The sequence below is a fragment of the Sciurus carolinensis genome, chromosome 5 (assembly GCF_902686445.1).
Source record: "Sciurus carolinensis chromosome 5, mSciCar1.2, whole genome shotgun sequence".
Classification (NCBI taxonomy): Eukaryota; Metazoa; Chordata; class Mammalia; order Rodentia; family Sciuridae; genus Sciurus; species Sciurus carolinensis.
This window is the reverse complement of record NC_062217.1, coordinates 125,594,369-125,610,569: the sequence shown is the minus strand read 5'-3', so window position 1 is coordinate 125,610,569 and position 16,201 is coordinate 125,594,369. Positions and strand designations below refer to the sequence as shown.

Below are 16,201 nucleotides of genomic sequence, written 5' to 3'. Positions count from 1 at the left end.
TAGGCTCTGCTCATTTGTCTCTACTCTTGTTTTCTGTTCCTCAGACTGGATAATTTCAATTAACACGAGTCTTCAAGGTTGCTGGTTCTTTCTTCTGCTTATTCAATACTGTTGTCTTTCTTTATTTTTTGCTTTGTGGTACTGGGGACTGAACTCAGGGGTGCTTCACCACTGAGCATTATCCCCAGCTCTTTTTGAGACAGAGTCTCTAGGTTGGCCTAGAACTTGTGTCCTCCTGCCTCAGCAGGGATTACAGGCACGCACCACCGTGTCTGGCTCAATACTGTTATTTTGCTGTGTATTATATTCTTTCTTCCCAACCATATCAACAAATTAGATCTCACTTCAGGGTCAATACTAAATAATAATTTTTCTTCCTTAATTTTATTGAGCATAGGTCAAAGACAGAAAAAAACTCCTATATGACAAGTTTTTATTTGTATCAAATTACAGAGTACCATAAGTAAGCATAAGGTCATACTTTGAATATTGTAATACAACCTACAATTTGGCAAATTATTCAATAATCCAAAGTTCATTATATGTTTGAGTACACACTGAAGAGACTATTTAGAATAATTTGGCAAGATAAACATTTCTGTACCTTATCTGACCATTTGTCATGTGTAGATGTGGTACATTTATCCATGTGTGCCACTCACACTCCTAAATTAAATATATTTATATAAAAAGCTAAAGATTGATGTATTAGGATTAATTTCTTTAAAAAAATCTATTATATTAAATTGCATCTGCATTCAAAGCAGAAATGTAAAGAAACGGATCAATTTACTGCACACACATGAATTTACAAAGTAATTGAAAATGAAATAAAAATTTCTACTGAAATGTTAAATTCCCACGTAACTGACATTTAAGAGGCATTAACAAACTAAGGAAATAAACTTTTTTTTTTTTCCAGGTTGTTGAGAGACTAAAGATTCTACAAGCACTACTGTACCCTCTAAATTAAGAATGAACATTATTATAGTAGGAAAGATAGCAGGTAATTTTCTTCTTTATTAATGTGGGAATTCTCAGGAAGCAATCAGGGCAGTGTCTTACTCCTGGGCCTGGGTTAACTGCTCCTCCATCAGTGGAAATCTGGCTTCTCAGGAAAGGTGCAGCCAGTGCGCCTAATTATGACATTTGCTGCATAGTGGCCGGCACGGATGCATTCAGTCAGAGGTTTATCAGAGACCAGCTGGGACAGAAAACCTACAACACAGACAAAAAGGAGGAACGTGAGTATTATGTAACAGCATCAAAAATGTCAGTGGGTCAGAGCAAAGTATGGTGTGAGCACCTAGACTTCACTTCAGCCTTGGAAGTAAGTCGCAAGCCTCCCAGGGTTAGAGAGGTCTCGCTTTCAACATCATTGTCTTCCCCTAATATTTCTCCTGAAGAACTCAAGTTGGGGCACAACAGTTTCTCATCAAATCAACCTGGTCTGTCTAAGCTGAACCTACCATGCTTTTCTTTCACTTTGGGATTAAAAGGTCATAAAAAACTAGTGGCTACATAATGTTACCTGCGGTCTAACCTCTAATAATTTATTAGCTCTCTTTCTCCCCTTTCCTCTGTATTGTTGTTATTACTATTCTACTGCTATTTGGAGAAGATTCTATCATCTGGCTATCTCTCCAAATACAGCTCTGAGGTGAAGTTATGAAGTAACTCACATCTCCCTTTCAATCCCAGAAGCAACAGTGAAATGATGTCTGTAGTCAAGCACAAAGGACCAGCATGACATTAAAATAAATTACAAAAAAGTAAAAAATAGCATTGAGGACTTCTGCTTCTGACCAAGATGGAAATAAAAGGAGCCAGATTTACTCTTTCTCCAGAAATGACTAAAACAAAGACAAAATATTAAAAAAAAAAGTTATTCAAATACAGGACAGCAGCCACAAAGGATTCATGAAAGAGGGGAACAAACAAGGTAAAACATAAAATTGCTCTAGTTTACTACTGTTATGGTTTGGATCTGGAATAGCGCTCCCACTCCAAAGCTCATGTGTTGAATGTATGGTCCCTGGTGCGTCAAGGTTCAGAGGTGGGGTGCTTAGGAAATAATTGGATCACGAGGACTCCGACCCATCAGTGGATAAATCCTTCAAATGGGTAGCTGAATGGACTTCTGGGAGGTGGGACCTAGTGGAAGGAAGAAAGTCACTGGGGGTATGCCCTGGACGGGTATATCTTGTCCTAGTCTCTTTTCTCTCTCTTTTTAAAAAATATATATTGTTTAGATGTTGATAGACTTTTATTTTATTCATTTCTTTATATGCAGTGCTCAGACTCAAACCCAGTGCCTCACACAGGCCAGTCAAGCCTCCACCACTGAGCCACAGCCCAGCCCTCTTCGCTCTCTCTCGCCACCTCTTCGGGGACATGGACTGAGCAGTTTTCCTCTGCCATGCTTCTGCCACATTTCTGCCTTGAATCCAGCCAAGTAAGGACTGAACCTCTGAAACTGGGTCAAAATAAATCTTTCCTCCTCTAAGTTGTTCTTATCAGGTATTTTGGTCACATCAATGAAAAGCTGAGTAACATAACTGCCTAGAATTACCAGGCCAAAACACAAGGCGGGATAGCCTAGGCAGATCCCAAAGGTCTCCATGAGCTGAGAAGATGGAACTGGGGGTGCGGTTAGGGCCACACTGACAGATCTCCAGGCAGAGTGCTGAGGGAGAGGAGCACACGATTGCCAGTCTTAGGGATGTCACAGGTACACTACAGAGTCTGTTTATATTAAAATGATAATTAGGAGACACAATTAACAACTTAAGCCAAAAGCTGACAAGTCAGGTGAATACGACAAATTTCTTTCTTTCTTTTTTTTTTTTTGTGGTGTTGGGGATCAAACCTAGGGCCTTGTGCTAGGGACGCAAGCACTCTACCAACTGAGCTATCTCCCCAGCCCGGACAAATTTCTTGAAAGATGCAAACTATCAAAGCTCATTTGGATAAACTGAATAGCCCTAAATCTATTAAAAATATTGATTTTATTGCAAAAAGCATTCTATAAGGAAAATTTCAGATGATATTGAATTCTACCAAACATTTAATAAAAATAATAATAAAAATAATGATACACAAACTCTTCAGAAAATTAAAAACGAAAAACAAATAAAAAAATAAACAAAACAACAACAAAAACAAAAAGAAAATACTTCCCAGCTCATTTAAGGTCAGTATTATTCTAGTACCCAAATCAGAAAACTATATACCAATACTCTTTATGAATATAGTCATAAACATTCTAAAGAAAATTTTTAGGAAATCAAATGTAACAATATATTAAAAATATAGTAAATCATGATAAAGTAGGGTTTACTTTAGGAATGCAAGGTTGGTTTGATATTTAAAAATCAACAATTTATCAGATTAAATAAGAAGTCCTTAGAAGGTCATCTTATTAGAGGCAGAAAAAGTATTTGACAACTTCAAACATATATCACTAATAAAAACTTTGGGCAAAAGAGGAATAGAAATAAATATTCTCATCCTGATAAAGAGCACTTACGAAAACTTACTGCTAAGTTCTCCGTTTCTCTCTCTCTCTCTTTTTTGACAGAGGGGTTCTGGGCAATGAACCCACTTTGCCAGTCCTTTTTATTTTTTAGTTTGAGATAAAGTCTCACTAAGTTGCTAAGGCTGGCCTTGAACTTGCAATCTTCGTGCTTCAGCATGCTGAGTTGCTGGAATTACAGATGTGTACTACCGCATGGCTAATATAATATTAAATGGTGAATGATGGAAACATTTTCCCCTTAAGAACACTACTTAAGGCTGAGGAAGGAGGATCACAAGTTCCAGGTCAGTCTAAGCAACTTAGCAAGCCTCTGATCAAAATTAAAAAGGGATGAGCATGTAGCTCAGTGGTAAAGTGACTCTGGATCAATACCTAGCATGAAAGAAAGAAAGAAAGAAAAAAAGGATCAAGAACAGAAGTAAAACTGTCACTGTTTGCAGATGGCAGTTTTTTTTTTTTTTTTGGGTCCTGGGGATTGAACTCAGGGGCACTTGACCCTGAGCCACATCACCAGCTCTATTTTGTATTTTATTTATTTAGAGACAGGGCCTCACTTTTGTTGAGGCTGGCTTTGAACTCGTGATCCTCCTGCCTCAGCCTCCAGAGCTCCTGGGATTACAGGTGTGCACCACTGCACCTGGCTGCAGGTGGCATGATTGTTTATGCCTGTGGTTCTCCAAAGTGGGTGGTTTTGACAATGAAGGGATATTTGGCCATGTCTGAAGATATTTTAGTTGTCACAATTAGATTAGGAGGTGTTATCTATCTAGGCCAGGGATGATGCCAAACATCCTATATTGTCAGTAATGTCAAGGATGAGAAAACCTAGTCTAGTTTGAAAATCCTACAGACTCTAGAAAATTTGGAACTACTACGTGAGTTTAGTAAAATTGGAGAATATAAAATCTATGTATAAAGATCAACTGAATATCTATAGTGGTAATAAATGAATGTGTATATATGGGCTGTAATTACATAAACTAGCAATGAACACTTTAAATTCATGTTAAAAAACTGTTTACCCACAGCATCAAATTTGCCTGCACACTGAAAATAACAAAACAGTTCTAAGGATAACAAAAGAAACCTAAATAAATGGACAGATATAAAGGGCTCATAGGTCAGAAGATTTAATATTCTTATCAGTTGTGAAGATATTTTTATTGATCTAATATGATATGAATCAAAATTCTAGCAGGCTTTTTCTTTTCTTTTCTTTTTTTTTTTTTTTTTGTGGTGCTGAGCATTGAACACAAGGGCCCCAGCCCTTTTTATTTTTCACTTTTAGACAGGGTCTCACTAAATTGCCCTGGTTGCCCTCAAAACTGCGATCCTCCTGCATCAGTCTCCAGAGTTTCTGGTTCTACAGACACGTGTCACCACACCCAGTCAGCAAGTTTTCTTATAGGAATTAACAAGCTGCTTCTAAAATTTATATGAAAATTCAAAGGACTTAAATTAGTCAAAACAGAGCTTAGGAAATGAAGAGCAAAGCCAGAAGACTTATACTACATGTTTTCAAAACTATGCCAATCAAGACCCTACAATGTTGGCATAAAGATAAATATATATATCAATGGAAGGAACAGAGTATAGAAATAAACCTACATCTAGAAGACTGATTGCTTTCTTTTCTTTTCTTTTTTTGTACTTGTTTTAAACCCAGGGGCATTTTATTACTAAGGACCATTTCCAGCCCTTTTTCTGTTTTGAGACAGGGTCTTGCTAAATTGCTCAGGATCTTTCTAAGTTGCTGAAGCTGCTCCTCCCACGTCATTGGGAATACCTGCATGTGCCATGTTGCCTGACAAGACCAACAGCTTTTTTTTTTTTTTAGTTGTCAATGGACATTTATTTTATTTATTTATATGTGGTGCTTTCTTTCACCAAACATTGAACCCAGTGTCTCATGCATGCTAGGGAAGCACTCTACCACTGAGCCACAACTCCAGCTTGATCAATTGCTTTTTTAAAAACATTTTTAATACATATTTTCAGTTGTTAATGAACCTTTATTTATTTTTAATATGCGGTGCTGAGGATGGAACCCAGTGTGTCACACATGCTAGGCAGGTGCTCTACCACTGAGCCACAACACCAGTCCCCAACCAATTGCTTTTTGACAAAAGTGCCAAAGCAATTTAATGGGGAAAGGATAATCTTTTAAACAAAATTATGTAAGAATGCCATATGTGAAATGCCACTTCAACTTTCACCTTATAACCTTTATAAAAATTGCCTTGAAATGAATCATAGACTTAAATTGCAAGAGATAAATCTATGAACATTGAGAGAAATACATAGAAGAAAATCTATGTTTTTTTTTTTTTTTTTTGTATTAGTGATTGAATTCAGGGGTACTTTACCACTGAGTTACATCCCAGCCCTTCTTTTTTTTTTTTTTAAATATTTTTTTAGTTGTAAATGGACACAATGCCTTTATTTTATTTATTTTTTTATGTGGTGCTAAGGATCGAACCCAGTGCCTCACACATGCTAGGCAAGCGCTCTACCACTGAGCTACAACCCCAGCCCCCCAGCCCTTCTTATTTTTCATTTTGAGACAGAGTTTCACTAAGTTGCTGAGCTAGCCCTCAAACTTCAGATTCTTCTGCCTCAGTCTCCTGAGTATTTGGGATGATAGGCATGCACCTTGGGTTTTCTAACTTAGTAAGCTGTAAAATGTAAACTTTTATAGAAGATTATTTGGACTTCCTCAAAAGCAAACACTTGCACCTCAGTAACAAGAAACATCAACAAAAAAATGGGCCAAAATGCTGAACATTTTAGTAAAGAAGAGAAACAGATGCTAAATAAGCATGTGATGTTCAACATAGTTATTCATTAAAGAAATGCATATTAGGGCTGGGGAGATAGCTCAGTTGATAGAGTGCTTGCCTTGTAAGCACAAGGCCCTGGGTTCAATCCCCAGCACTGCAAAAAAAAAAAAAAAAAAAAAAAAAAAAAAAAAAAAATGCATATTAAAATCACAATTAGATACCACTGCATACCCATTAGAATGGTTAAAATTAAAAAGACTAACTAGGTCCACTGTTTGCCAAGCAGCTGGGAAACAGGGGCAGGACAATTACAAATTCAAGGCCAGTCTGGGCAATTTAGCGAGAGCGGTCTTTAAAAAAAAAAAATGCTGGAGGTGTATCCTAATGGTGGGGTGCTTGCCTAGCATGCCCGAGGACCTGGGTTTGATCCCCAGCACTGTAAAACAAAACTAAAAGACTGATCATACCAAGTGCTGGGAAGGATGTGGGACTGATTGGAATCAGTTATTGTGGGAATGTAAAATGATAAGACCAGCTTGGAAAACCATGTGTCAGTGTCTTAAAAAGTTAATCATAGCTACCATATGACAAGTCAATCTATTTCTAGGTATTTACCCAAGATAAATTAAAGCACATATCTACAAAAAGACTTGTAAATGAACATTCCCAGGTGTTTTTTTTGTAATAAACCCCAAATGGAAACAATTCAAATGAATGAGAGGGGGTGGAAGGCAGAATTATAAAAGGGTAGGGGAGTAGTGGATATGCCCATTGTGATGGTTTCATGGGAATATATATGTCAAAATTTATAAAATTGTACATTTTGAATATGGGTAGTTTATTGTATGCCAATTACACTGTAATAAAACTTTAAAAAAATAAAAAAGTGTAGTTACAAATAAGATAGGTCACGAACAGAAAACCCTGGGCTACTTTCCCCTTAGGGGAAACCTGAGCTGCTGTAGCAGAGCTTAAATACTCAGAAGAACAGACAATAATGAGAAACTGCTCTGTGGCCAGACTTCTCGGCCTTCCCTTAGGCCCTGGGCAGCCTGGGGGGTGAAGGTTAATTGAGAAGCTGTGGTATAATGACCTGTGGAGAGCATTGCGAGAGATTTATGTCGTTCCTCTTTAACCATTCTGACCACACAGACTTTCCCAGTTAGATTTGGGGAATGCTCTATATTTGATAAAATAAATATTCCCATTAAAGAATAAAATTAATTTGGTTAACAGAGTGACGTATTTTGAAGACATTTGCTTACACTATGTGTGAGATCACTCTCTCCAGAGGTTTAGCAAGAGTATTTTTATCATTCAGTTTTCAGGTAATAGTCAAAGGTCAATATTAACTTTCTGCCAAACTGTGAGACTAAAATGCTCAGCCCACACAGTGAATGGAGCAGATGCCAAATTCAGAGTCAGATCAGCTTACAATGGAAACACGTCTATTAGAGGCCTTATAAGCAACATCTGTTTTCCTCATTCCTCTTGCTCTGGTCTTTGTGAGAAAAAGAAAAGCTTATGTTTATGGAATATTTTTGTGAAGCATAAGTACCAGCATCGTCTTTCTAAGTGAAGGGCGGGCTGATGAATGAAATGAAGTCCTCCAAAGAGTCATTTGCTTAGACAAGTGGAAAACCTGAATACTGAAAAAAGCTTAAGACTTCACCCCAGGTGACTACCACCTTTTTAATAATCTATTTTTAAAAACCAACTAAGATGAACTAAAGATAAGACAAAATGAATTGTAAGTAGAACCTCCAAAAAGTAGCTGGTATGAATCTGAAAAGTTGTATAAAGTTATTTAAACAAAAGGAACTTATATTGAAAGAACTGTAGAGAATTCTTTTAAAATATGAATAAGCAAACATCCCCAAGATACTTCATTGTGTAAAACATATGAAACATAATATTTACTATTTTAACAATTTTTAAATGTACAACTCAGTGGCCTTAAGAGCATTTGAAATGTGCAACTATCACCTTCACCCATTTTTAGGACTTTTTCATCACCCCCACAGAAATTCTGTACCCATTAAACAGTGACACCCCATTCCTTGGTCCCTGGGAACTGCTGTTTTATGTTCAGTCTCAGTGAATTTGCTTGTTCTAGGTAACTCATGGAAGAGATCACACAATACCTGTTCTTTAATGTCTGCTCTATGTCATTTAGCACAATATTTCCAATATAATTTTAAGTTTAGATTTTCAATTATTAGCCTAATCAAAGTGTATTTTTTTAAAAAAAGTTAAATCTTAAGTTCAGATGAAATAAAAATAAAATTAGTATATAATACTGTAGAATACTATATATACTATACTATGGAATAAAAATAAGATATAAAGACCTCCGTATCCTTTACTCAGATGTGCTTATTACGTTTTGCTCCATTTGCATGTGTTTTTTCTCTTAGAAGATTTTTTCCTCTCAACTATTTGAGAGTGAGCTGCATTAATATGGTTTTTTACCTCCAAATTCTTTGATAAGTTCTTCTGGGAATGAGATATTATCTTATAGAGCCACAGTCCAACTTCAGTAATCTATTGTCCATATTCCAACTTTGTCAATTACCAAATAATGTCCTTTATAGCAATTTTTCCTTGGAAAAATGGAACCTAGTTTAGGATTTAACTCTATGTCTTTTTTGTCTTCTTTAATCTGGAGCATTTCCTCAGACTTATGTGACATGGAAGAATAGTCATCTCCTACCCTCTTTTTAATAAAGTCATTCTAATTTTGAATTTGCCTGATATTTCTTTATGATTAAATCCAGATTATGCATCACTGGTCAGATTACTACATACATTATTTTGTGTCCTTCCCAGGATATGATATTGAGAGGTACGTCATTCCATCTGCTATTCACTGGTGCAATTAATTTGATCACCTGATCAAGATGCTGTCCTATTTTTCTACTATATATAAATTTTTTTTCTTTGCATCTAAGTCTATGAAAAGACCATGCCGGCTTCAGTTCCTCATCTAACGTCCCCATTCCTGGGTCAGCGCCCATGCCACGTGCAAGGCTCTAGGTTCAATCCCTAGCACCACATATGACACAAGTCCCCATCTCAGCTTCAGATTTAATATCTATTCAGGTTTTTTTTTTTTTTTTTTTGGTGGTGCCAGGGATAGAACCTAGGGCCTTGTGCAAGCTGGGCAAGTTCTCTACCACTGAGCCATATCCCCTATCCCCAGCTCTTTTTATTTTGAGGCAGAGTCTCTTTAAGTTGCCCAGGCTGGTCTGGCACTTGGGATCCTGCTGCCTCAGCCTCCTGAGTGGCTGGGATTACAGGTGTGCGCCACCATGCCCGATTCCTGGTTCCAGTCATGATGCTTAACTGAAGCAACTCCAACCGTGATGATTTTCCATTGCAGCAAATCATTCACACATACTAGTTAGCCCTTGGCATTCTTCTGTAAGCAAGAAATTATCCCTTTCTTCCATTTATTATTTTTAAAAATTTATTGTGAATAAATATGAAGGGCTGGGGATGAAACTCACTGGTAGAGAGCTTACCTAGTATGAACTGGGGCCTGGGTTTGATCCCCAGCACTACATTAAAAAATATATATATATATTTTTTTCTATAATAATTTTTATTTCATTATATTTATTATGGACAATTTCTTAACAAGCAGTTTAAAATGAAATGTCTTTATTCACATTAAATGCACTAAAACCTAAATATCATGACCAAACTAAATACATAATTAGGTATGCGCCTCCATGACGTACAGGTATTTTTAAAATAATGGTTTGAATTCTTCACAGCCTCTGAGTACTAAAAATGTCCCAGTTTTTGCCAATGGGAGCCCCTTCATGTTGGTTCTTGTGCCCTTGGCCCTGACTTTATTTTTGAGCACTTCCTTACTTTCTGGTATAACGTTCTGGGCTCAGCTATACTCTGGAATCAGCCCTTTCTCCAAGGATACTTGGTTGTTTTTTCTCAAGGAATGGTATTGGAGAATAAGATCTGGGTGGCACTGGGTTCTTAGCTTTACACTGTGTTAACAGAGCTAGGAAGCATGCATCCACACATACACCGAAATCCATAAACAGATGCACATACACACGTATACAGACTGACCAATTTCGCAAACTGAGTTGACCCCAATCCCAGTCTCCGCAGAGGTCTTCCCCCTGCTTTTCCCTATCCCATGACTTACATGTTCTTTCTTCTACAGTTGGAAGACTAGCTCTCAACAACATCAATGCATTAATTTATTCAATTTTTTAGTGTACCTGAAATAGCTTCAGAATCATTTCACTCCTAGGCCAGGAGCAGTGATGCATTCCTACAATCCCAGCTACTGGGGAGGCTGAGGCAGGAGGGTCCTGAGTTCGAGGCCCACCTGGGCAACTTAGCGAGATGCGGTTTTAAAATAAAAAGGGCTGGGTAAATACAATTTTCTCATACTAGACAAAGGGGCCAAAAATATGCAATGGAGAAAAGATAGCCTCTTCAACAAATGGTGCTGGGAGAATTGGAAATCCATATGCAACAGAATGAAACTAAACCCATATCTCTCACCATGCACAAAACTAAACTCAAAATGGATTAAGGACCTCGGAATCAGACCAGAGACCTTGCATCTTATAGAAGAAAAAGTAGGTCCAGAGCTTCAACATGTCGGCTTAGGACCAGACTTCCTCTACAGGACTCCCATAGCACAAGAAATAAAAGCAAGAATCAATAACTGGGATAGATTCAAACTAAAAAGCTTTCTCTCAGCAAAGGAAACTATCAGCAATGCGAAGAAAGAGCCTACAGAGTGGGAGAAAATCTTTGCCAATCATACTTCAGATAGAGCACTAATCTCCAGAATCTATAAAGAACTCAAAAAACTCTACACCAAGAATGCAAATAATCCAATTGACAAATGGGCTAAGGAAATGAATAGACATTTCACAGAAGAAGATCTACAAGTAATCAACAAACATATGGAAAAATGTTCAACATCTCTAGTAATAAGAGAAATGCAAATCAAAACCACCCTAAGATTCCATCTCACCCCAATTAGAATGGCGATTATCAAGAATACAAGCAACAACAGGTGTTGGCGAGAATGTGGGGAGAAAGGTACACTCATACATTACTGGTGGGGCTGCAAATTAGTGCAGCCACTCTGGAAAGCAGTGTGGAGACTCCTTAGAAAACTTGGAATGGAAGCACCATTTGACCCAGCTATCCCACTCCTTGGCCTATACCCAAAGGACTTAAAATCAGCATATTACAGAGATACAGCCACATCAATGTTCATAGCTGCTTAGTTCACAATAGCCAGATTGTGGAACCAACCTAGATGTCCTTCAATTGATGAATGGATAAAGAAACTGTGGTATATATATACAATGGAATATTACTCAGCCATAAAGAATGATACAATTATGGCATCTGCAGGCAAATGGATGAAATTGGAGAATATCATGCTAAGTGAGATAAGCCAATCTCAAAAAACCAAAGGACGAATGATATTGCTAATAAGTGGATACTGACACATAATGGGGGGTGAGAGGGGATAGTGTTAGGGTTAGGGTTAGAGTTAGGGTTAGGGAGGGGGGCAAGAATGGAGGAAGGAAGGAGTTTATAGAGGGAAAAGAGGGGTGGGAGGGGTGGGGGGGAAGGGAAAAAATAACAATGAATCAAACAACATTACCCTATGTAAATTTATGATTACACAAATGGTATGCCTTTACTCCATGTACAAACAGAGAAACAACATGTATCCCATTTGTTTACAATAAAAAAAAAGAATCAAAATTCAAAAAAACAAAAATAAAAATAAAATAAAAAGGGCTGGGTGCAATGGTGGAACTCTCCTGGGTTAAACTGCCGATAGTGCTCCCCACTCCTGTCCCCAATCATTTCACCCCTAACAATTAAAAAACCCACAAACCTACTAAAAAGGGTTGAGGATTGGTTTGTTTTTCTCCCATGTAGTCAGATACTATGTTCAGTATGTTAGAGTAATTCTCTTTTTTACTCCATTTTGGGGGCTTATTCTACTTAAAAGATTGGAAAAAAAAATTAGGTTCACATGTTGTAGTTTGTTTCCAGTATTCCCTGTTCCCTTCTATCTTTGTTTTTAGTTCTCTTAAAAATATGTAGAATATTAACATGTTTCTAAAAATAAAAGCTCTATAAAAGATATATGCAGAGAAATGCCACTCTGCTTTACCCTGTGCTCCCATTTGTAAGTGACCAACTTTGCTGGTTTCTGGTTTGTTCTCCTGTAATCCTTTGGTAAAGGTAAGCACAAATACATATGCTTACCACCAACAAACACAGGAAGTGCCACACTACGCTCTTCTGAATTTTGCTTTTTTCATTTAAAAATATCTCTTGGAAATCACTCTGCATCCATTCATAGAGGTCTTTTTTCTTTTTCCTTTTGTTTTTTAGCAGTGCTGGGGATTCAACTCAGGGCCTCACATATTCTAGGCTAGTGCTCTAGGACTGAGCTACATCCTCAACTCTGCCTTCCTTTTTCCCAGCTGCATAGTATCTCAATATGCAGACACACTAGTTTATTCAATCCATTTCCTATGTGTGGAGATTGTTATATGGTCTCTAATGTTTTGAAATTAAAAGTAGTGTTACAATGAATAATCATTTGCATACACATTTGTATGTTGTTAGGGATGAACCTGGAAAGGATAGATTTCCAGAGGAAGAATTACCAGGTGGAAGTATGTGTGTTTGTTAGGTATTGCCAAATTCCCTTTCATAGGAGTTGAATTATTTTGTATTTGCACTAGTAATGCACAGTGCCTATTTTTCCACAACCTTACCAACAGAATGGACTGTTCAGCTTCTGAATTTTTTGTCAGTGAGGGGTTAGAGATGATATTTCAATATACTTTTAATTAGAACTTCTCTGATTATGAGTGAAACAACATATTTTTATATGTTTAAAGAACAAATGTTTCTGGGAATTGTTTGTTTTTAAATTTTGCTTAATTTTATATAGGATCTTACCCCCCCCCTCCATTTAAAAAATTCTTTACACTTTAGAGTATTATTCCAATAATGTATTTTTCAGGAAAAATACCAAGAGTAATAGGGTATTAACATATACAAATACTGTGTTAACAAGTAAACAAAGTGTTTATTCATATTTCATTTACTGAAATATTGTCTCAGGCTCAGAGTGTACTTGTTAAACATTATAGCAGATAAGTATGGCTAGTAGATGTAAAAATTTTAAAAAGCAGTTTGCTCTTTTTAAGTAAAGATTTTGTACTTACCAAGAACCCAAGAAGCAAAATCTCAAGTAACTGACTTGGTATGTGTGTTCAATATGAAAGTCTCTTTGGAGTTCTTTTTGCTAGTGCCATTGCCTATGGCTTATCAGTATATCACCTTAAGAATAAAGGGCATAGGGCTGAGGATATAGCTCAGCTGGTAGAGTGCTTGCCTTGCAAGCACAAGGCCCTGGGTTCAATCCCCAGCACTTCCCCGTAGCCAAGGGACCAGGAATCGGAGGGGTTACGCTGGAGAACAAGGAACACATTATCCATACAGGTCTACTTTGGCTCCTTCTCTCCTCTGATCCTTTTAAAGAAAGCCTTATTCCAGGGCCTCAGACTTTTTCCAGCTTTAGGCTGTGTTATGGATGGTAGGTCCTCTAGCTATTGAGGCTTAAGGTGAGTGCGAGCTTCTTGCTGATACTGAATTTGGTTCTTAGGGTTACTACTGGCGGGCTCTGAATCTTGGAGTATAATCTTTCCAAATAAATCTTTTTCTGTTAACAGTGGATACAGTATATTGTCTTCTGGTTGACTTTATTTAGACTTTACTGATGTTAAAGAATGTGATCCATTTTTGCTCAGCCCTACCTAGTAACTGAGATGAAGCCTGAAATATCAAATGGTGTAAAGATAGGAAGTGCTAAACTGATTTCCTCAGATCACACAGGGATGGAATTGTTGATGTGGACAAATGCAGTAGGATTTCCTAATGTAAGCAGTTCAAATTCTACTTAGTTACAACAGATGAGATGCAACATCTTGAATTTTCTTAGAGCCTTTTATAGAGAACTGGGAAATACTTTTAGTGGGTATGAAACCCTTAATGGAGTCACTTAAAAAGAGGGATATTTTAGGAGGAAAAAACCCAACATCTATAAGTCAGTTTTGTCTTTTCCTATACATCTCCGTCACTGACGGTTTTCATGGTGACTGGAACTAAAACCCAGGAGACTCAGCACTGTTCATTTCACCTTCAACATCAAAAAGCACACTGACATTCTAAATGAGGAAGAATGGAATTTTTTTGTTGTTGTTTTGTTTTTTTGGTTCCGGGAATTGACCCAGAGGCCTTTTACCAGTGAGCTACACCCCCCAGGCCTTTTTTTGGTTTTTAAAATTTTGAGACAGGGTCTTGCTAAGTCCTTAGAGCCTCGCTAAGTTGCTGAGGTTGGTCTCAAACTTACAATCCTCCTGCCTCAGTCTCCCAAGCCTCTGAGATTACAGGCATGTGCCACCGTAACTAGCTTTAATCCAGTTTTTAAAGTGTCAGTATCTTATAGTATTCTGAAATTGTCTCACCAAAAATACTGTATAAGAACTTGTCAGTGACTGTATCTTCTTCTTCTTATATAGTTCCCAGAGACTTTTAATATGCAGTTGACCACAATACATACACATAACATTAAAAAATCTTGCCCTGTGTGGTGGTGCATGCCTGTAATACCAGTGACTCAGGAGGCTGAGGCAGGTGGATCACAAGTTCAAAGTCAGCCTCAGCAACTTAGCAAGACCCTAAGCAACTCATTAGACCCTGTATCAAAATACAAAAAAATAAAAAATAAAATAAAATAAAAAATAAAAGGGGTGGGGATGTGGCTCAGTGATAAATTGCACCTGGGTTCAACTCCTAATACCAAACAAAAAAAGCAAAGCTCAGTGGTAGAGGCCCTGGGTTTGCTCTCTGGCACTACGGGTGCGGGAAGGAGGCAAACAAGGGGGGAAAGTTGGCTTTCTGAATGCAGACGTGCTATTCAATCACTGTAGAAAATGTGGAAAAAAGTACACAGAAGATAAATAAAACATGCATGTAGTCCCACAAAAGTCCTAACAAGAGCACTGAAACTTTGAAATACACATATATGTAAAATATATATGCATACACACATATGTATTCAAGAAGATAGAGATTTGTCAATATTTTCAGTTAATAGCTTTGTTTAAAGAAAATTGCCAAAATATCCTTGAATTGCTAGACTAAATAAGAGAGTCTAGAAAGATCCTTGGATACATGAGATATACACAAGCTCATTATTCATTCATTTATATATAACAGCAACATTTCAAAATATGTAATTTGGTAAAAGACACAAAAGCAACAGACTCATGCTAGTCTCTAATGAAGAAAATGATAAAACTTCAAATACTTTGTTTTGTTTGTTTTTTGTTTTTGGTGCCAGGGATTGAACCCAGGGGTGCTTAATCACTGAGCCAAAATACTTGGACCTTTTTTAACTTTTTTTTTTTTTTTTAATTTTGAGACCAGGTATTGCTAAATTGCTGAGGCTGGCCTCAAACCTGTGATCCTCCTACCTTAGCCTCCTGAGCTGTTGGGATTACAAGCACCTGCTACCACACCTGGCTACTTCAAATATTTTGAATGATAAAAATTCAGAGACTACAAAGAACCTACAAGGAGAGATATGCCAGGTTCTTGATTAAGATGACATGTCCAATGTGAATTCAATCAGTCACCAAGGTTTTAGAACCCCACAAGTTAAAGCTGAAGAACAAGAAAAGAACAGTCAGACATTCCTACTGTAGAGAAACAGTATAGCAGGGACTTGCCTCCTATAATAATAGTGTTTAATGGCATAAAGAGAGACATATATAGTGCAAAGGAAAAG

The 16,201-nt window shown here is 37.3% G+C and overlaps 1 protein-coding gene across 2 annotated transcripts in view; it reads right to left on the bottom strand.

Moving 5' to 3' along the window:
- Positions 1 to 405: 405 nt before the first annotated feature.
- Adk (adenosine kinase) overlaps positions 406 to 16,201 on the bottom strand; it is a 474,524-nt gene continuing 458,728 nt past the window's right edge. For both annotated transcript variants that reach the window (XM_047553902.1, XM_047553903.1), the window contains exon 11: positions 406 to 1,218. In XM_047553902.1, coding sequence (XP_047409858.1) covers positions 1,094 to 1,218 — 125 coding nt within the window. In that variant the 3' untranslated portion in view covers positions 406 to 1,093. The remainder of the gene's footprint in view (positions 1,219 to 16,201) is intronic.